The sequence below is a fragment of the Coregonus lavaretus genome (genome assembly GCF_964263955.1).
Source record: "Coregonus lavaretus genome assembly, chromosome: 24".
NCBI lineage: Eukaryota > Metazoa > Chordata > Actinopteri > Salmoniformes > Salmonidae > Coregonus > Coregonus lavaretus.
In genome coordinates this window covers 11,712,660-11,735,481 of record NC_140011.1, presented here as the reverse complement: position 1 = coordinate 11,735,481, position 22,822 = coordinate 11,712,660, and the positions used below count along the sequence as shown (strand labels likewise).

Here is a 22,822-nt window from a genome sequence, read left to right as displayed (position 1 = left end):
GTGTAGGGTGTAAATATGATCGGTTGTGCGACATTTTGGTATAAATCCAATTAGGCTTTTACTCAATGTGATCAGACAGAGGTGTTAGTGGCTTGACGGTGAATGAGCTGAGAGAGAAAGGGTCAATGTCTGTAATCATATAGTCTACTGTGCTGTGGCCAAGAGGTGAGCAATAGGTGAATCTCCCCAGAGTCCCCCCGTAACCTACCATTGAGAAAGTACAAACCCAGGCTTCGATAGAGCTGCAACATATCCCTTCCGTTTTTGTTGATGGTGCTGTCACTGTTGTTTCTATGGGGGAGATTAAGACAGTTAGAAACAGTATGGCCTGTAATAAAGCTGTCCCTTTGTGTGGTCGTTAGATCAGGTAGTGTTCCTGTGCGCGCATTTGTGTCCCTGGGCCTGGAAATGGCACGTCTCTTCCTCAAGGGTAGGGATATATATTGCGCAAAGGAACAAACATCTTTCTGTCAGTACAAGTTCTTTTTTCAGTTTAAACCAAATGTGGTATTTACCAATTTTGAGGGGATCAATTACATTTTGTAGATGGATTTGTACCAAATGATCAATCCTCCAGAGTCTCTGCCTCTATTGACAGAGCTGTGTTTCTGTGACGGCACAATTACCTCTCTGTAGCCTGTGGGACAGTGAGTGTCAATGTCTGCCTTACACCATGTCTCTTGCAGAATGATGACGTCAACATCTTTTGAAGATTTTTTTTAAAACTCCAGTGCTAAACTCTTCAGTCCAAAGGTTGATGAGTTTAGGCCCTGAATGTTCCACATGGTAACTGACAGTGATTTCATGTTGCAAAAAGAAAGAACAGCACTGTCAAAAATACAGTAACTACTAAGTTGTTAAGAGTGAGAAACAGGATAACAGCAAACATTTGTTCTGTTTATATATAATATATATATACACACAGTACCAGTCAAGTTTGGACACACCTACTCATTCAAGGTTTTTCTTTATTTTTACTATTTTTTACATTGTAGAATAATAGTGAAGACATCAAAACTATGAAATAACACATATGGAATCATGCAAATAGCCACCCTTCGCCTTGATGACAGCTTTGCACACTCTTGGCATTCTCTCAACCAGCTTCATGAGGTAGTCACCTGGAATGCATTTCAATTAAAAGGTGTGCCTTCTTAAAAGTTAATTTGTGGAATTTCTTTCCTTATTAATGCGTTTGAGACAATCAGTTGTGTTGTGACAAGGTAGGAGGGGTATACAGAAGATAGCCCTATTTGGTAAAAGACCAAGTCCATATTATGGCAAGAACAGCTCAAATAAGCAAAGAGAAACGACAGTCCATCATTACTTTAAGAGATGAAGGTCAGTCAATACGGAACATTTCAAGAACTTTGAAGGTTTCTTCAAGTGCAGTCGCAAAAAACCATCAAGCACTATGATGAAACTGGCTCTCATGAGGACCGCCACAGGAATGGAAGACCCAGAGTTACCTCTGCTGCAGAGGATAAGTTCATTTGAGTTACCAGCCTCAGAAATTGCAGCCCAAATAAATGCTTCACAGAGTTAAAGTCACAGACACATCTCAACATCAACTGTTCAGAGGGGACTGTGTGAATCAGGCCTTCATGGTCGAATTGCTGCAAAGAAACCACTACTATAGGACACCAATAAGAAGAAGAGACCTGCTTGGGCCAAGAAACACGAGCAATGGACATTAGACCGTTGGAAATGTGTACTTTGGTCTGGAGTCCAAATTGCAGATTTTTGCATTTCCCACCGTAAAGCATGGAGGAGGTGGTGTTATGGTGTGGGGGTGCTTTGCTGGTGACACTGTCTGTGATTAATTTAGAATTCAAGGCACACTTAACCAGCATGTCTACCACAGCATTCTGCAGCGATACGCCATCCCATCTAGTTTGGGGTTAGTGGGACTATCATTTGTTTTTCAACAGGACAATGACCCAGCACACCTCCAGGCTGTGTAAGGGCTATTTTACCAAGAAGGAGAGTGATGGAGTGCTGCATCAGATGACCTGGCCTCCACAATCCCCCGACCTCAACCCAATTGAGATGGTTTGGGATGAGTCGGACGGCAGAGTGAAGGAAAAGCAGCCAACAAGTGCTCAGCATATGTGGGAACTCCTTCAAGACTGATGGAAAAGCATTCCAGGTGAAGCTGGTTGAGAGAATGCCAAGATTGTGCAAAGCTGTCGTCAAGGCAAAGGGTGGCTATTTGAAGAATCTCAAATATAAAATATATTTTGGTTTGTTTAACACTTTTTTGGTTACGACATTATTCCATATGTGTTATTTCATAGTTTTGATGTCTTCACTATTATTCTACAATGGAGAAAATTCTAAAAATAAAGAAAAACCCTTGAATGAGTGCGTGTCCAAACTTTTGACTGGTACTGTGTGTGTGTATATATATATTCCTATTCATTGAACAAGTAAACTTTTTTAGTACAATGTGTGCGTGTGCGAATTTAGTGCAGATGTATTGGAGGAGCTGTTTAATCTCACTCAATCCTACAGGGTCCTCCTGTCCTCTGAGGACCTCCGCGTAGCTGCGCTGGTCCTGCTGCTGGGCCCTGTGGAGTGGAGGGAGGCCAGGTCTGGGCCGGGGGGCTTCCTCTCTGATAATTGATTTGTGTTTGAGAGAGGTTGTAGAGGGCAGATCGGTCATGTTGTTTTCTGGGCCTGTCGAATAGTAAAGTTATATAATTATCGGTATAGCTCTCTTTCGCTCTCTGCTTTTCACGTCTGCAGCATTTGTAAGCTCACAGGGACAGAATGTCTTATTCTCTGCCTTATTCTGCCGTCTGTCATTCATCAAAGCATGGTACACAATACATAAAGGTCAAATAGAATGGGTAACGTCAAATAGAAAGGTATTCCTAGAGAACTGTCTTGAGACAGAATGGGTTCAAACTGAGTCTGACATAAAAACATGACAGTTAATCTGAGTGAGCAGAGGGATGAGGTGTTTCTCTCTCGCTCTCTCTCTCCATTCTTTTTCTAAGTCATGAATGTCAAGTGCTATCTATTCTCCTGAGCAGCAGCAGGCCACTCAGAGCTCAACACTAATTGTTCTCCAATCTGCCACTACAGCTCTGCTCAACACTACTGAATATCCTCCACAGCCAACACTATCTGAGTGTTTATGAATGGCTCACATAGGGGAGCTTGAGGGATTTATGTGTGTGTGTGTGTCCTGTCTCCTTCCAGCATGTGTGAATGCATTAACCAACTCTTAGTTCTTAACCAGGGCAGCCCAAAACTCCTAATTACCTAGCATAGCTAGCACTGAACAACCTACCGCTGTCTTTCTGAACTTCCTTCTTTTAAGTTCTTACACCGCTTCTAAAAGGGTGAGATGGGTTCGCCCCTCTGCTGGAACACGTGGGTGATTTGTTCCACTTCAACTGAAGGAGCAGAACAGCAATATGTTATTTTTGTTTTTAAAAACATTACAGTTTTTCCCCACTGTGCTGCTGATTTGTAGAATTCGGTATCCTGTAGAGATGAAGGTGAGGTAATATGCAGGGAGAGTTCGGGTTGGATAGGAGAGAAAGAGGAGAGAGGGTTGGAGATTGCTTTGTAAGCTCAAATGTTTTGTTCTTGGGAAGTCGTACTCTGCTCTCCTGTTTTCAATTGTGTTTGTGACTGGTTTTCCAGATTGGCTTTACTTTTCTGTTGACGTTGTCCTTTGTTCATTAAACACAAGCGTACTTCAGCATATTCAGGCGTTGTATAGGAGAGGAATAAAGATCTAACCTACAGCAAGTTAAACCAGAGTGCTGAGAGTGCTACCTCATTTGTCCTCTGTGTGCTTGCGTGCGGGTTCCTTCACCTGTATGTGTGTGTGTGTGTGTGTGTGTGTGTGTTTGTGCGCGCTCTTTCACCTGTGTGTGCTGCGGGCCGTGCGTGCATTATCATAATGATTGGCACAGTGGGCCAATGGTGGTAAACCCCTGCTCCCTCTCTGAGGACATGAGAGCACCTCTAGAAGGATGGTGGGATGAACTCTTGCGCTCTGTCCTCTCTGGCCCTCTCTCTCCTCCCCTCGGCCCCCTCTTCCTCCCCTGCCTCGAGGACTAATTGAAAGTAAGGCGTGTGCCCTGCATCACATTAACATAATTCAGAAATAATTGCTTTTGAACCTTAAGAATGTTATGTTGTTCCCCCTCTCTCCCCTTCTCTCTCCTCCTCTCCCTGGGTCTCCTAAGACAGGCCTTGACGTCTGGCTAAGGCCCAGGAACAGAGAGGAGAGCTTAACATCTTCCTCTCTTCACCACATAGTTTCTGTCTTGTTTGTAGTCCGTCTGGTTGCTGGCCTTTGCGACGTGTGTGTGTGTGTGTGTGTGTGTGTGTGTGGGCCAGCCATGAGTAGATGAGTGTGTTATCTGCTCCAGTGAAGAGCCACAGCACAGTGCTTGTATAGACCGATGATTTCATCTCCCGGCAGAGCTGTAGAAGGGCAGAGCGCAGTGAAACCTTCCATCCATATATCCTTACCTTCTGTCCTCTTCCTCCTCCTTCACCCCCTCCTTTTCCTCCTGCTCCACTGTCCTCCTCCTCCTCCCCTCTCTCTCTCCCGCCATCCTCCTCCTCCTCCTCTCCAGTATACCAGCTGACTCATTAGGCTGGCCTTATGCTCCTATGTCCAGAAGGACTATAGAGGCCATTACTCAGCCCTGCTGCCTGGGCACATAGGGTCACACACAGACACAGCACCAGTGTCACTATAGACGTCTACACAAGATGGATACCGCTCTTATTCACTCATAGATCACCTCCTATCAACACACAATTCCCCTAAATAACCGCTCTCTCGCGCTCTCGTGCTCTCGCTCTCTCTCTCTCTCTCTCTCTCGCTCTCTCATTCTCTCAATCTATCTATGTCTTCTCTCTCTCACACACACACACACACACACACACACACATCTGATCTCTGTAGAATAGGTGAGTGTAGTGGATACATAGACTTCCCATCAATAACCCTCCCCCCCCCCCCAGGTCCTACCCAGAGCACCAGCAGGAGGAGATGTTGGGGTCACCAGTGAGGGGGCCTGGGGAGGAGGGGCGTGTCCTGCCCTCTATGTGTCTGAAGCAGGTGTTCCCTAAGTACACCAAGCAATTCAGCTACCTGCGGACCGTGGAGCGCATCACTGCCCTCTTCCTGCGCTTCCTTGGGGTCAAGGGCAACATGCGCCTGGGGCCCACTGGCTTCAGAACCTTCATCAGGTACTAGTTCAGAGTCAGAGAGCTTACATTGGTATGCGCGTGTGTGTATCTGTCTTTTAAGTGTGCTTATTGTCAATTCGTTCCTTAGCATGGTGCTTTTTAATAAGTAACCTATTTTGTCAGTTGTATCAAGCAATTCAGCTTCTTGGCTGCCAATTGTGCGTTGTGCTTTTTTATAGTCAATGAAACCATAGGCTACATAAAACCTTTATATCCATCTGTCTGTGTGTAGGAACTGTAAACTGAGCAACAGTCACTTCTCCATGGCGACTGTGGATATCCTCTACATTGACATCACACGACGCTGGGCCGGCATGCTGCCTGACTCCAGAGAAGCAGGTAATCCTCCAGCCAGTCACCTCTCACACAGTCCACCAATCACTAGTCACCTCTCACACAGCCCACCAATCACCAGTCACCTTTCACACAGCCCACCAGTAACAACAAAACATAATTGTGTTAGCCCGCTGAAGTAAATATTAAGCATTCGTTCGGTGAGCTAATGCTAGTCTTCAGGTCTCCGGCAGAACTAGCTGTGACCTTTAGAATTGGCCAGGTTTTATTTTTGACTCTAACTGTTCATGGAATCCCCTCTCACATCATTGAAATGAGCTCACAGCGTAGAGTGACAACATTTGTGAGAGTATCCACTATGAATAATTCACCAGCTTCCACCTGAAAATATGCAGAGGGGGCAGGAGGATGAGGAAGAGGAAGCAGCGGGAGGAAGAGAGGGGTGCAGCGGGTACGATTGATTGAATGCTGTTCCAGGGTTTCCTCTTGTGGGGCTCGGCTGGCATGGAGGGACTGTTTTTAGCGGTGCGCAACTCGAGGAGTTGTGAGCTGAATATTTGGTTCCAGCCCAAAATCGGGGTGAGAATTTGGTCATTACCCCTACGGGTAATAGGAAAACAGAGCCAATCTCTCTCTGATGATTGGGTCGCAGTGTTGGGGAGGGTGGAGTGTAGGTATGGGTAGGGATAAGGCAAGTATTTTATTATTAATAATAAAGGTTTGTGTTTTGGGAAGAGAAGCGCTGACTCAGGACTTTAGCTGAATGCTAAAAGCCCCTTATCACCTCAGAAGAAAGTCTCTCTCTCTCTCTCTCTCTCTCTCTCTCTCTCTCTCTCTCTCTCTCTCTCTCTCTCTCTTTACTTTGTGACTTTATAGGAAAATAACTCTCTCCCTCCCTTTAATCCTTGTTTTTCACTTTCTTCACGCTTTTCACCCCCTCATCCTAATGTTTTATTGAGAACCACAGCAAAGTTTGATGAAACTTGGTGTAAATAGCAGAGTAAAAGCTAGAATAAATGGTGTGCAAAGTGCAAGTACTGTATATTAAAGAGATGTAGTGTACCTATCTGGATGGTGTGTGTCTGGGTGGGTGCTGGTTGTTTAAGTTTAGGACAGTCATCGCTCCTGTGTGTATTGGTTAGGTTGATTTAGGTTGATTTATGAGTTTGACATCTTGATGTGGAAACCTAGAGAGTAGTCTATGAACTGACTACTCTTTAACAAGTTCCACTGAAATATGTACAAAAAACGTTTACTTAAAGAGCAGTGCAGATGCAAAGTGTGGTAACAGAATGACGGTTTGTGCTGTATGTTCTGTCATTCTGTTACCAAACTTTGAAAATGTTCACTGGACTTTGTTAAAAGTAGTCCTTGTGCATAGAGTTATGTGGTTTGTTTAACTTTGCAATCATTGCTTTTTGTTTGACATACATTTTAAAGTGAAAATCTGAGTCACAGCATAGTTCTGTTACCGTGGAATTGCCCTGTGGTTTGTTATTACACTGAACAAAAATATAAACACAACATGTTAAGTGTTGGTCCCATGTTTCACGAGCTGAAATAAAAGTTCCTTGAAATGTTCCATACGCACAAAAAGCTAATTTCTCTTGAATTTTGCGCACACATTTGTTTACATCCCTGTTAGTGAGCATTTCTCTTTTGCCAAGATAATCCATCCACCTGACAGGTGTGGCATATCAAAAAGCTGATTAAACAGCATGATCATTACACAGGTGCACCTTGTGCTGGGGACAATAAAAGGCCACTCTAAAATGTGCAGTTTTGTCACACAACGGAATGCCACAGATGTCTAAAGTTTTGAGGGAGCGTGCAATTGGCATGCTGACTGCAGGAATGTCCACCAGAGCCGTTGCCAGAGAACTGAATGTTCATTTATCTGCTATAAGCCGCCTCCAACGTTGTTTTAGAGAATTTGGCAGTATGTTCAACCGGCCTCACAACCGCAGACCACGTGTATGGCGTCGTGTGGGTGAGCGGCGGTTTGCTGACGTCAACGTTGTGAACAGAGTGCCCCATGGTGGTGGTGGGGTTATGGTATAGGCAGGCATAAGCTACGGACAACGAACACAATTACATTTTATCGATGGCAATTTGAATGCACAGAGATACCGTGACGAGATCCTGAGGCCCATTGTCGTGCCATTCATCCACCGCCATCACCTCCTGTTTCAGAATGATAATGCACGGCCCCATGTCACAAGGATCTGTACACAATTCCTGGAAGCTGAAAATTGCCCAATTCTTCCATGGCCTGCATACTCACCAGACATGTTTGACATAATCTGGATCGACGTGTACGACAGTATGTTCCAGTTCCCGCCAATATACAGCAACTTCGCATTGCCATTGAAGAGGAGTGGGACAACATTCCACAGGCCTGTTCAACTCTATGCGAAGGAGATGTGTCGTGCTGCATGAGGCAAATGGTCACACCAGATACTGACTGGTTTTCTGATCCACGCCCCTACATTTTTTTAAAGGTATCTGTGACGAACAGATGCATATCTTTATTCCCAGTCATGTGAAATCCATAGATTAGGGCCTAATGAATTTATTTCAATTGAATGATTTCCTTATATAGAAATCGTTTTATATTTTTGTATAGTTAATCAATATTGGAGAGTGACTCACTCAAGGATCAGTGAGAATCATTTTGATTCATGGCAAATACTCTCTCTCTCTTCCACCTCCCTGTTTCCTCCCTTTCCTGCTCTCCGCTCACCCTTCCCCCTCTCTCTTTCTCCCTCTCCACCACATCTCTTCTATTCGTCTCCTCCTCTCAGGGATGGGTCTGCAGGCATTTGTGGAGGCCTTCTTCTACCTGGCCCAGCGCAGGTTTAAGTCTCTTCCCCTGAGGGAGCAGGTGGTGTCCCTGCTGGAGGTGTGTGAGGCTCAGCTGGACAACCAGGGAAAAGGGGATCTTGGAGGAGCTCTACCCGAGGACAGCACCTCTTCCACCAGGCGCTCTGTAAGCTGCAGCAGGACCCAGCCAGGCAGGTCTCACCACCCCCACCATACGTCGACCTCCACCCCAGGCCAGGCCCTGTCGGCCCCCCAGCTCTGCTCCCCGGCCACCCCGCGCAGGGCCTCGTCCCAAGATTACAGGCTGCATCAGAGACTACGGCCCACACACAAGGGCAATGTAGAGAACTGACCTTACTAGAGGCTAAGGAGCTATACTCCTACACACACTCCTAACAGAGGAACACAAAGACTGGCTCAAATTCCCCCAGGGGGTCCTGTCGAGAGAAGAGACACAGATTGTTGGGAGCTGACCTCAGAGGCTCACCTCCATGAGGCCTGTTCTGTAATTCATAAATTTTCCTTAAGAAGAGGAGGGAGTCCACAGGGGGGTTGAGGAAGTGGGAGAACAAGGGATGGAGGTATGGAGGGAGTGTATTTCCTCCGGTTGGAGTGTGTGTGTGTGTGTGTGTGTGTCAAGACAGGCCACTCAGGTCCAGAGGGGGAGATGGATGGTTGTAAGGCCCTGCTTGAGATGCACTTATTGATTTAATAACTTCAGGGTAGGTTGTGTCTCGTTTAAGCCCTGTCGAGCAACCCACTGGGCAATCACACACACACACACACACAAACACACACACACACACACGCTCTCTCTTCAGGGAAATCTGTACACATACTGCAGTTTTACACACAGTGTATGTTGCGTGTATGGATCTGAGCATTTGCACGATAGCTTTAGAACCTATAACATTTGCACAGATGTGAGTGTATGTGCACGTGTGTGTGTGTGTGCGCGTTTGCATGCATGTGTGTGTTTGTGTATTTGAGATAACGGCCATATAATGGCCAGTGGTACTGCCATTCGGCTGTTCCTGCTCACAGAACCAATCAGTGATGAGATGTCTCATCATTGTACCAAAGGGAAAAAGCCATCCTCCCAGACAGTTCTGCCCAATCACAAATCATCCCTTAGCCCAACAGTACCCCCTATGCACTGAAGGAGATCTGAGAAGATTGGATGGTATATAAGCAATATGGAAACAAACTCCACCCAGCCTATCTGAAGACAAAAGTGAAGTAAATAGTTAGTAATTCATTAATAGCCAATACCTATCATATCCTCTCAGATCTCCACAAGTGCGTAGGTTGTAGGGGCTATGGTTTGATTTAGGACTGGGCATTTCATAACAGCAGCTACTCCAATAACATAGCAGCCTTAGACAAACAGCAGTGAGAGAGAGAGAGATGGTTACTCAAAATGGCTGCCACATACCCAATATGAGCACATCTCCTTTGCTTTGACACCCTATACCCTTCATAGTACACTACATGGGGAATAGGGAGTTATTTGAGACAGAACCAGGGCTGTACCAGGAGAATTCTGTCATTCAACACTGCTTGTTTACAAATACTGTGTCATCCGTATCCATAGGAATGTTTTAATTGTATTTGATTTTGTTGTTCATTTTTCTCCACATAATTTATTCACGTCAGTGTCACCTATAGACAGTTGCTGCTTGCAGGAGAATGAAACTAAACACTAAAGCTATCATCTTGGTTCCTTCAGTACCATATGGGCTGTTGTTTGTTCACAAGACCATAACTACTGTAATGTATGTTCTTAATTAAGACTATAGACGTTTGCTCCATCATCTAATACTGTACTCCACCACAGCATCTGAGAATATAGATACTCAACCATAACCTCCATTGGGATGTACTGTAAGTCTGTTCATAGCACTGCAATACAGAATAAAGGACTGCATTTAAACCAGTTGAAAACAGTTTGTCTTGGTCTCTATGAATTAATACTTACATTTACATTTTAGTCATTTAGCAGACGCTCTTATCCAGAGCGACTTACAGTTAGTGAGTACATACATTTTTTTTTCACAATCTCCTAACTCCCAATAGGTTTTGAATGTGCAATGCATACACATATTTTCCTGTGCCAGTGTGGATGAAGGTGTGTGTGCATGCCTGTTTGTCATTGTGGTCTGGATGTGTGTGTTTGTGTGCTCTGTCCTTTCCCCCACCTGTGAGTGATGTTGTCTTTGTCACAGCATCTGTCTGTGTGTGTGTGTGTGTAAGGCAGCCATACCCATCACTCTTGACCCAGGCTGATGGATTAGCAGGTGCTAAGTGGGGAATTCCGATCCGAGTTAATTGTGCGTAAAATGGAACTTACTTCCATTTCTATGTACTTTTCTCTCTACACGTATTCTGACCTTGAATTTAAGTATGAGAACAGCGTGCTATTCACCTGCTATTCGTTTGGGGTGGAGATTTAAGAAATGAATGTGTGGCGGAGGTGTGTAAAGGCGCCGAATTCACATCTTGACGTCATTCCCACCACCTTTACGCGCGATGGGCAACCAGTCGGTTCCAAGTGGAACAACATCTACTTTCTTTTTTTCCCGATAGAAATAACACCATTCTCCATGCACTGTCATTTACGAATTGATAAGAGCTATTGATAATAGCTGGTGTTGGTGAACTAAATTATATGGAGAGGGAGTACAAACCAACGACGCTAGACAGAGAGGAATTTGCTTAAGCAAAAGGCAGTTTATTAAACACAGAGATATCTTGTACTGTTTAGTTAACATGCATGGACCTAATCATATGTCACTCTAATAGTGTCAGCTGAGAAGGATGTTTAAACAGAGTTTACAGCATTACTTTATACAATGTAACATAAAGGGAGGGATTCTTCTCCTAGTCCCTCGATTGGTTCCAGAGGCGTAGGAGGCGGGTCTGCTCTGTCCAGAGTAGAAGCCCCATTGGTGCACGGCAGAGTCCTCTGCCCTTGGCACCCGACCAGTAGAAGGGGAGTTGAGAATGAGTGTGCGTGCAAATGAAAGGTTTGTGTGTCAAAGAACTCGTGAGAAGGAACTGGTGATTGGGGCCTTGAGGCGTGGGTGTCGTCCTGTTATTGCACTCCTGCAAGACTAGGCCATCTGGTGACAAGATATGGTGTTCTCCTCTGTCCTTTGTTCTCTGACCTGGAACAGCATTTATTGAAAACAAGCTCCTAACACAAATGGGTCTTGCACAACATTTTAGTCAGACCAATCTATAACAAATTATATTTACTACGACACTGGTAAATGAGTAAGCTTTTTGGATAAGGGGATTGTAAATATAAATGACAATTGTTTTAGATTTATTTCACCTTATGATCGCTGAAGACAAATGTGAAACCGTAATATGGTAGCAAACCGAAGCATATCAACATATCACTTTTTCCACAGTGACTTTTATGAAATGCTGGCCTTATAGGCCTAACCTTGCAGGGATTACATTTGGAGACCCAAGCTATATGCTTCTGTAGCCATGCGCAAATGAATGACAGTATAGCGACAAACCTACCGAGTTGATTTGATTTATGATTTCTAGAATGTTTTAATTATATGCCCGGACTTTTCACTGCATTTGTTTTACAATTTGTATCATGTTAAATGTTAGCCACTATCGGTAGCCACTGTCAGTTATACCCACATAGCCTACATTTATAACTGTCATTTTAATGTTAATTTCCTTACATTTAGCGTCATTCCATTCCATTATTTTACCTCTATTTCCTCTTTCACATTCATGTGGTTAGGCTAACGTATTACAAGTTGTGTAATAATGTAGCCTGTTTGAATTATTATGGAACACTCGTTTAAACCTGGAGCCTGGCACGGTTCATGACGGTTCACGACGACTGGACCGTTGTCATCAAAGTTCCATAATTAGTGAGAATTATTAGTTGATTTATAGTACTACTGTTCAACCCCTATTGTACACTTTTCTCACCTTCCAATATTTAATTGATTGAACATTATTGAATATGGCAATTTTCTGGATGAATCAAACAACAATTTTTTTATTCGCCAATATATTTTGTGCATAAAAGCTCTCCAAAACATTTGTTTTATTCATAGATGTTTTCCTAACCCTAAATAATATACATTTTTTAATCTGCTGAAAATGAGACTAATATGCATGTATTTACATGTATTTCTTTAATTGATCCCTAATATTCTGAATGGTTCTCTCCATATTCTTGTGAGTCTGTCAAAAATTCTAATTAAAGGTACACCAAATGTAAAGGAATTGCTTTAGATAAATGTACTGAAAATCCTATTGAATGAAAACTCAGCAAGAAAATCTGTTGACAAGCAAGTTTTCAGTGGTTTAATTAAATGTATTCAGCACACTCAAGGGAACCACGACTGCAAAGCCTGTTAAGCACCTACATAAGGTAAGTCTGAATACCAACTACTGAGCAGCGTGTATGAAAGGCATACATTTCCTAAGTCTGAATCGGGCCTTAAGTGAGCCTCACGAGAGCAATTAAAGACATCTCTGTGAAATAAGCATGACGAGGAGGCATTATTAATGAGGTCCGTTCCCTACCCACTGACTTCTCCCTCCCCGCTAGCTCCCTGCTCCCTGCTGCTGGGCCTGAGTCAATGGAAATGCATACATGAATTAAATCAATTCAAAACCAACAGCCTTGGAAGTGTATGTGGACAGACAAGGCGTTATATGTTATAGGATGATGGTAATGCTCTGTTTTGCATCATTCTGGGCTGCCTGTGTCTAATCTGTGGTCCACAGCAGTGACTTGTGGTGAGGTCAATGGCTGAGTAGGCACTGGTTATGATCAAAACCAGATTTAAGGCTCTATTCAATCTGTATTGCAGAAGTGTTACAGATTGCACAATATAAATGCAAAGGTGTAATTTCCGATTAAGCCGACATACTGTATGCAGCTTTTACCGTGAATGCAGTCTCCGCTAACGTGGAAACATTACCTTTAAATTTCAATCCCTCTGTAACACTGAACTTCCGCGATACGGATTGAATCGAGCCCTTAGTCACAAATAAACATTGATAAGGCCCAAGTTAACTATACAACAGATAGCGCTAACAACCAGAGTGACATAGGCTATTAACCGAAATTGACAAAAATGTTCACCAAATGTAAATACCAATGTAGCCAAGATAAAAATAAATAAAAAAGAGCCTCCAATGGCAGCATATTTCATATCATCTGACAAAATGACAAACTGCTCAACTGAGCTCAGCCATAGACCGATGTAGCATCCACAGTTACAACCAATAGGTGGCACTAAAAGAGCAATATATGGACACATTTTATCTGAATAGTTTGCAACGCAAACGCCATAGCCTTCCACAATGGATTTACAATTCTTCCAATGCACCGCCGGGACACGCACGCACGCACGCACGCACATAATGATATGATTATGTGAAATATTATTACACACAAATATATAATAAATAAGGTTCTAACGGAATTTCCATATCAACAATCGAAATGACTGAAAAATGCAGTTCAAAATGTCAGTGTCTCATAAAAAAATTCTAGCTTGATAAATAAAATGCATCAAAAGGATTCTGTCTATTCTCATGTTTATTCAACAGGAGACTAACCTGCAAATTGCAAAAGAAAATGCATTTAGGCCTAACTTTACTTGTAAATTAAGTCCATTAGTCTGTCCTTCAGGGTGAACCTCTCATGACAGCGTTGTATGGCCAAGGATGACAAAATGATCAAACCTGGCTTTCATTTGAACACTGATATTGTCCAAAATGTTGTAAAACATTCCTCTCATCTCTGATCGGCTGTCTGCTCCGGGTTGCTTTGTCTGTCAGGCAGAGTGTGGTGCATTTCTCCTCAAACCGATCATAGAAAGTGTACAACTCTTGTCTCCGGGCATCCACAACTTTCATCGTGTCGCTGATACGTTCACAGCAGAACCCCATGTCCATTATTTTATTCTGCAGAACATGAAAGAGTGCATCAGTTTCGCTGAAAATCTCCCCATAGACCATCAGCAGAAACCGGTTGAGGCCTTTGACAGCCAGGTATCATATCCAGAGGCCTTGGGCAGTGTGTCCAGACACGGCGCCAGGATAAAGTGACTAAGGGGGCAGTTGACATTAATGCTGAATGTAGCTTATTCATGCAAAACTAAAATACTGAATAGTTTGGCCGACACAACTGCGAATGCGAATGAATGAATGCGAACAGAACAAAACATCGGTAGACCTACTATAGGCCTATAAACCAAATATGACACAATCTATATTTAGGCTAGTTACATTAACAGTAAACAAATGCTGTAAACAAAAGGCAAATGCAAATAACCAAAACATAGCCTGCTACAGCCTACTACAATGAGATTACATTTACATTTACGTCATTTAGCAGACGCTCTTATCCAGAGCGACTTACAAATTGGTGCATTCACCTTATGATAGCCAGTGGGACAACCACTTTACAATTTTATGCAGCCATGCACAGCTGTTTTGCCAAATAAATAGGCCTATAGGCCCGCTTCAAACATTGAAAATTGTGCCGCTCATTAGTTCAACAACACGTTGCGATATGGCACAATACACTTCTGTGGCTCAACCCACCCATGTAATCAATTAAGCAATGCCGGCCTACCATTGCTGTATCACTTGCTTTGAGACAGTTCGAAGCAGAGTTTAGTTTGTCTTACAAAGATCTTAATGGTTTCATGATTTTCCAATATGTACAGTTCCATTTACAATCACGAAAAGCAATAGGCTACCAAGAAAACCATATAAATAAAATGTAGTCTATCTGTTTCTATGATCAAACATACCGATATGCAGCTATACCCAGTGGCATTGGAATTATATTGAATTCTGCTTATATCACGCTATACCACAACAAACATAAAACTTCAAATGCTGAGACCATTGAGTGCTTTTGACCAAGAAGTGACAGGTTGGCACGAAATCTCTGTTGTGCTCTATCAGCACAATGGACAGCGCCCTACACACTAAGCAAGGCCGTTTTGGCAATGAAAACATAGGCTTGCCAAATAAGTATTTTCTATTCTATACCCTAGATTTTTGCTGAAAATGACACCACTGGCTATACCACCATGATTTTGATCAAAACCAACCAGCTAGATTGTTTCTTAGCTTATCAGAAGAGTTTCAGCCTCCTTGATGCTCTGTTGAACTTCCGGAGAAATCGAGCATTCCATTCTCGCCGAAATCTTCTTGTAAGATCCCCCTCAAATCCCAGTTGGATTAGTTGAGCTTTCCTTGGAAGATTTGTTCTTGCCAGCTGCCTATCATTAACAAGTGTTGACACCTCAGTCCCATAGCACTTCGAACTTGTTTTTCTTTCCACAGTGCAGTGCATTTCAAACGCTCCTTGGTTGATGCATGCCTAGCGAATCATTTGGTTCTATCAATAGCATGCTTCCAGTTAGAATACCCGCCTTGGGTGAAGGCCCTGTTTTCATTAGGATTCTAGGCTAACCTGGGCTGGCTCCTCTGTTCCAAGATCGCCAGGAACAGTTGGAGGTGGAGGGGGCTGTGGAGCCATTATCCTGGAGCCACTTTTGGAAGGGGGGGGGGGGGGGGGGGTAAGCTCTTCACGCTGAGCTAGCTGGAGCTCGGCAGCATCATTGCTGCTGGGCTTGGCGGCGGCCTTGTGGTTTGATTACTGAGATCCATTGTGGTAGTGGCAGATTAGCTGGTTAGAGTTTTTAACCTATTTAGCTCTAATGCCTTTTATAGCTAGCTAAGAAGCTAACTAAACTCTGTAGTGGTGGGGCGTGAGGCAGAGTTGAGTGAAGCAGCTTCAACTCTAAACTTGACCCCATCCTTAGAAATCAAAATCACAGGCGGACGCGTATCACGTTATTCATGTTGCCTACCACAGATGAGCAGCGGTTTTTCACCTAACTGCCCAGTGGGTTTCCATTGCCTCCTTACACACACACACTCCGCGGGGCACTCTGTCTATGGTGCTGATACAGCGCAGCAGAGATACAGATTTTGCGCCAACCTGTCACTCAATCATTTTAATTTTTTTGCTATTTTTTATATAGGGACATAAAACTAAAACTGAGGTGGCATAAGTTTCAACTGAGGGGGCCAATCGACCTTTTGCCACCTCGTGGAGCCGGGCCCGAGTGTGTCCTTGTCCTGATGATTTTCTGTCCCTTCCTGAAGGTCAGGAAGCGCAGGTGTTGGTCTTATAAGTTCAGAGAGGAAAATGTTGTATAATGCAGTATAATGTCCGTTTGTCAGGTTGTTTTTCCTAGCTAGCTACTGAAGCTTCCTTCTGTTCAAAGGATGTGAGCGCCAAATTATGTAGACAAGCCCAAAATGTGCAGAGTTTACCCCAGGCTTACCCACACAACTTATTTAGGCAATACGCATGCGTATAGTATGAAATAGGCTCAATGCAACGAATGAAGCTAGGCAAAGCAGCTGAGCCTGTCCATTAAGAGTGACTGTAGTCGTCAACGATTTGAATGAATTTGAATGGATGGGATGGAAGGTATACGTACCCTGGTGCCTTTCCAGCAGTTTTGATGCAGTTTTAGCAGTTTTAGATTTTGAGCATAAAAACCACCAGACTCATTGAGAAAAATAATTAGATAGCCAAAAAAAAAGACCATTCTTTATATAATAAAACATTTTAGTAGGCTTTTTTTTTGTAGATTATCAAATCAAATTAAACTTGATTGCTCACAAACACATATTTAGCAGATGTTATTGTGGGTGTAGCGAAATGCTTGTGTTCCTAGCTCCAACAGTGCAGTAGTATCTAACAATTCACAACAATACACACAAATCTCAAAGTAAAATAATGGAATTAAGAAATATATGCTACCCTCCAGTCCCTCGACTTCTTGGCGCTGACGGAAACATGGATTACCACTGAAAACACTGCTACTCCTACTGCTCTCTCCTCGTCTGACCATGTGTTCTCGCATACCCCGAGAGCATCTGGTCAGCGGGGTGGTGGCACAGGAATCCTCATCTCTCCCAAATGGACATTCTCAATTTTTCCCCTGACCCATCTGTCTATCTCCTCATTTGAATTCCATGCTGTCACAGTCACTAGCCCATTTAAGCTTAATATCCTTGTCATCTATCGCCCTCCAGGTTCCCTTGGAGAGTTCATCAATGAGCTTGACGCCTTGAAAAGTTCATTTCCTGAGGATGGCTCACCCCTCACAGTCCTGGGGGACTTCAACCTCCCTACGTCTACCTTTGACTCATTTCTCTCTGCCTCCTTCTTTCCACTCCTCTCCTCTTTTGACCTCACCCTCTCACCATCCCCCCCTACTCACAAGGCAGGCAATACGCTTGACCTCATCTTTACTAGATGCTGTTCTTCTACTAATCTCACTGCAACTCCCCTCCATGTCTCCGACCACTACTTTGTATCCTTTTCTCTCTCGCTCTCCTCCAACACTACTCACTCTGCCCCTACTCAGATGGTAATGCGCCGTCGCAACCTTTGCTCTCTCTCTCCCGCTACTCTCTCCTCTTCCATCCTATCATCTCTTCCCTCTGCTCAATCCTTCTCCCTCCAATCTCCTGATTTTGCATCCTCAACCCTCCTCTCCTCCCTTTCTGCATCCTTTGACTCTCTATGTCCCCTATCCTCCCGGCCGGCTCGGTCCTCCCCTCCAGCTCCGTGGCTTGATGACTCATTGCGAGCTCACAGAACAGGGCTCCGGGCAGCCGAGCGGAAATGGAGGAAAACTAGACTCCCTGCGGACCTGGCATCTTTTCACTCCCTCCTCTCTACATTTTCTTCATCTGTTTCTGCTGCTAAGGCCACTTTCTACCACTCTAAATTCCAAGCATCTGCCTCTAACCCTAGGAAGCTCTTTGCCTCCCTGCTGAATCCTCCAGAATGACCTTCTTGATCCAAACCAGTCAGGTTTGCATCACCTACCTGACTGGTCGCTCCTACCACGTGCTCTCACCACTGGTGTTCCCCAGGGCTCAGTTCTAGGCCCTCTCCTATTCTCGCTATACACCAAGTCACTTGGCTCTGTCATATCCTCACATGGCCTCTCCTATCATTGCTACGCAGACGACACACAACTAATCTTCTCCTTTCCCCCTTCTGATAACCAGGTGGCGAATCGCATCTCTGCATGTCTGGCAGACATATCAGTATGGATGACGGATCACCACCTCAAGCTGAACCATGGCAAGACGGAGCTGCTCTTCCTCCCGGGGAAGGACTGCCCGTTCCATGATCTCGCCATCACGGTTGACAACTCCGTTGTGTCCTCCTCCCAGAGTGCGAAGAGCCTTGGCGTGACCCTGGACAACACCCTGTCGTTCTCCGCTAACATCAAGGCGGTGACCCGATCCTGTAGGTTCATGCTCTACAACATTCGGAGAGTACGACCCTGCCTTACACAGGAAGCGGCACAGGTCCTAATCCAGGCACTTGTCATCTCCCGTCTGGATTACTGCAACTCGCTGTTGGCTGGGCTCCCTGCCTGTGCCATTAAACCCCTACAACTCATCCAGAATGCCGCAGCCCGTCTGGTGTTCAACCTTCCCAAGTTCTCTCACGTCACCCCGCTCCTCCGCACACTACACTGGCTTCCAGTTGAAGCTCGCATCTGCTACAAGACCATGGTGCCTGCCTACGGAGCTGTGAGGGGAACGGCACCTCCGTACCTTCAGGCTCTGATCAGTCCCTACACCCAAACGAGGGCATTGCGTTCATCCACCTCTGGCCTGCTGGCTCCCCTACCTCTGCTGAAGCACAGTTCCCGCTCAGCCCAGTCAAAACTGTTCGCTGCTCTGGCACCCCAATGGTGGAACAAGCTCCCTCACGACGCCAGGACAGCGGAGTCACTCACCACCTTCCGGAGACATTTGAAACCCCACCTCTTTAAGGAACACCTGGGATAGGATAAAGTAATCCTTCTACCCCCCCCTTACCCCCCCTCACCCCCCCCCCCCCCCCATTAAAAAAAAAAAATAATAATAATAATTTTACAAAAATAAAAATATATATAGAATTGTAAAGTGGTTATCCCACTGGCTATAAGGTGAATGCACCAATTTGTAAGTCGCTATGGATAAGAGCGTCTGCTAAATTACGTAAATGTAAATATAAATATTAGGATGAGCAATGTCAGAGTGGCATTGACTAGAATACAATAGAATCCAGTATATACAGTGCATTCGGAAAGTATTCAGACCCCTTGACTTCTGCCACATTTTGTTATGTTACAGCCTTATTCTAAAATGTTCCTCATCAATCTACACACAATACCCCATAATGACAAAGCGAAAACAGGTTTTTAGACATTTTTGCAAATGTATTCAAAATAAAAAACACCTTATTTATATAAGTATTCAGACCTTTTGCTATGAGACTCGAAATTGAGCTCAGGTGCATCCTGTTTCCATTGACCATCCTTGAGATGTTTCTACAACTTGATTGGAGTCCACCTGTGGTCAATTCAATTGATTTGACATGATTTGGAAAGGCACACACCTGTGTATATAAGGTCCCACAGTTGACAGTGCATGTCAGAGCCAAAACCAAGCCATGAGGTCGAAGGGATTGTTTGTAGAGCTCCGAGACAGGATTGTGTCGATGCACAGATCTGGGGAAGGGTACCAACAAATGTCTGTAGCATTGAAGGTCCCCAAGAACACAGTGGCCTCCATCATTCTTAAATGGAAGAAGTTTGGAGCCACCAAGACTCTTCCTAGAGCTGGACGCCTGGCCAAACTGAGCAATCAGGGAGGTGACCAAGAACCCGATGGTCACTTTGACAGAGCTCCAGAGTTCCTATGTGGAGATGGGAGAATCTTCCAGAAGGAGAACCATCTCTACAGCACTCCACCAATCAAGCCTTTATGGTAGAGTGGCCAGATGGAAGCCACTCCTCAGTAAAAGGCAAATGACAGCCCGCCATGAAAAACAAGATTCTCTGGTCTGATGAAACCAAGATTGAACTTGTTGGCCTGAATGCCAAGCGTCACGTCTGGAGGAAACCTGGCACCATCCCTACGGTGAAGCATGGTGGTGGCAGCATCATGCTGTGGGGATGTTTTTCAGCGTCAGGGACTGGGAGACTAGTCAAGATCGAGGGAAAGATGAACGGAGCAAAGTACAGAGGGATCCTTGATGAAAACCTGCTCCAGAGCGCTCAGGACCTCAGACTGGGGCGAAGATTCACCTTTCAACAGGACAACGACCCTAAGCACACAGCCAAGACAATGCAGGAGTGGCTTCGGGATAAGTTTCTGAATGTCCTTGAGTGGCCCAGCCAGACTTGAACCCGATCGAACATCTCTGGCGAGACCTGAAAATAGCTGTGCAGCGACGCTCCCCATCCAACCTGACAGAGCTTGAGAGGATCTGCAGAGAAGAATGGGAGAAACTCCCTAAATACAGATGTGCCAAGCTTGTAGTGTCATACCCAAGAAGACTCTAGGCTGTAATCACTGCCAAAGGTGCTTCAACAAAGTACTGAGTAAAGGGTCTGAATACTTATGTAAATGTAATATTTAATTTTTTGTGTTTTTTTTGTGCAAAGATTTCTAGCAACCTGTTTTTGCTTTGTCATTATGGGGTATTGTGTGTAGATTGATGTTAAAAAAAAAAATCAGTTTTAGAATAAGGCTGTAACATAACAAAATGTGGAAAAAGTCAGGGGGTCTGAATACTTTCGAATGAAATGAGTAAAACAATATGTAAACATTATTAAGGTGACCAGTGTTCCATTATTAAAGTGACCAGTGATTCCATGTCTATGGACATAGGGCAGCAGCCTCTAAGGTGCAGGGTTTTGTGTCCGGGAGGTAGCCGGCTAGTGACAGTGACTAAGTTCAGGGCAGGGTACTGGGTGGAGGCCAGCTAGTGATGGCTATTTAACAGTCTGATGGCCTTGAGATAGAGGCTGTTTATCAGTCTCTCTGTCCCAGCTTTGATGCACCTGTACTGACCTCGCCTTCTGGATGTTAGCGGGGTGAACAGGCCGTGGCTTGGGTGATTGATGTCCTTGATAATCTTTTTGGCCTTCCTGTGACATCGGGTGCTGTAGGTGTCCTGGAGGGCAGGCAGTGTGCCCCCGGTGATGCGTTGGACAGGCCGCACCACCCTCTGGAGTGCCCTGTGGTTGCGGGTGGTGCAGTTGCCGTACCAGGTGGTGATACAGCCCGACAGGATACTCTCAATGGTGCATTTGTAAAAGTTTGTGAGGGTCTTAGGGGCCAAGATACATTTCTTCAGCCTCCAGAGGTTGAACAGGCGCTGTTGCGCCTTCTTCACCACATTGTCTGTGTGGGCGGACCATTTCAGATTGTCAGTGATGTGTATGCCGAGGAACTTGAAGCTTTTCACCTTCTCCACTGCGGTCTCATCGATGTGGATGGTGGCGTGCTCCCTCTGCTGTCTCCTGAAATCCACGATCAGCTCCGTCATTTGTTGATGTTGAGGGAGAGGTTATTTTCCTGGCACCACTCCGCCAGGGCCTTCACCTCCTCCCTGTAGGCTGTCTCGTCATTGTTGGTAATCAGGCCTACTACATTTGTGTCATCTGCAAACTTGATGATTGAGTTGGAGGCGTGCGTGGCCAGGCATGTCATTGTTGAACAGGGAGTACAGGAGGGGGCTGAGGGCGCACCCTTGTGGGGCCCCTGTGTTGAGGATCAGTGTAGTGCAGGTGTTGTTTCCTACCTTCACCACCTGGGGGCGGCCTGTCAGGGAGTCCAGGACCCAGTTGCACAGGGCGGGGTTCCGACCCAGGGCCCCGAGCTTAATGATGAGCTTGGGGCGGTATGCAAATTGAAGTGGGTGTTAGGTAAGCTGGAGGTGATATCCTTAACTAGCCTCTCAAAGCACTTCATGAGGACAGAAGTGAGTGCTACGGGGCGATAGTCATTTAGTTCAGTTACCTTTGCTTTCTTGGGTACAGGAACAATGGTAGACATCTTGAAGCAAGTGGGGACAGCAGACTGGGATAGGGAGAGATTGAATATGTCCATAAACACTCATGTGTTTTGGAGCATTTTCCCTCTTTCCTGCGCTGGTCTGCGCATGCTCTGAGGACGTGGCTAGGGTTGCTGTCTGGGCCAGCAGCCTTACGAGGGTTAACACGCTTAAATGTCGGCCAAAGAGAACGAGTGCCCACAGTCCTCGGGAGCGGTCCTCGTTGGTGGCACTGTGCTATCCTCAAAAAGAGCGAAGAAGGTGTTTAGCTTGTCTGGGAGCAAGACGTCGGTGTCCATGACGTGGCTGGTTTTCCCTTTGTAATCCGTGATTGTCTGGAGTCCCTGCCACATACGTCTTGTGTCTGAGCCATTGAATTGCGACTCCACTTTGTCTCTGCACTGACGTTTTGCCTGTTTGATTGCCTTACGGAGAGCATAACTGCACTGTTTGTATTCAACCATATGTGACTAGTTTCAGCAAACTAGGCATATGTCGCGTGTCACTACTTCACAGGAGAGCCATTTGAACATAGAA

At 45.0% G+C, this 22,822-nt stretch overlaps 1 protein-coding gene across 1 annotated transcript in view; it reads left to right on the top strand.

The window, feature by feature from the left end:
* Positions 1 to 10,279, top strand: part of LOC311099717 (tubulin polyglutamylase TTLL11-like) — a 45,923-nt gene extending 35,644 nt beyond the window's left edge. Inside the window, exons 8-10 of the mRNA XM_084140455.1 lie at positions 4,999 to 5,226; positions 5,459 to 5,565; positions 8,325 to 10,279. Coding sequence (XP_083996581.1) covers positions 4,999 to 5,226; positions 5,459 to 5,565; positions 8,325 to 8,695 — 706 coding nt within the window. The 3' untranslated portion in view covers positions 8,696 to 10,279. The remainder of the gene's footprint in view (positions 1 to 4,998; positions 5,227 to 5,458; positions 5,566 to 8,324) is intronic.
* The last annotated feature ends 12,543 nt before the right edge of the window (positions 10,280 to 22,822 follow it).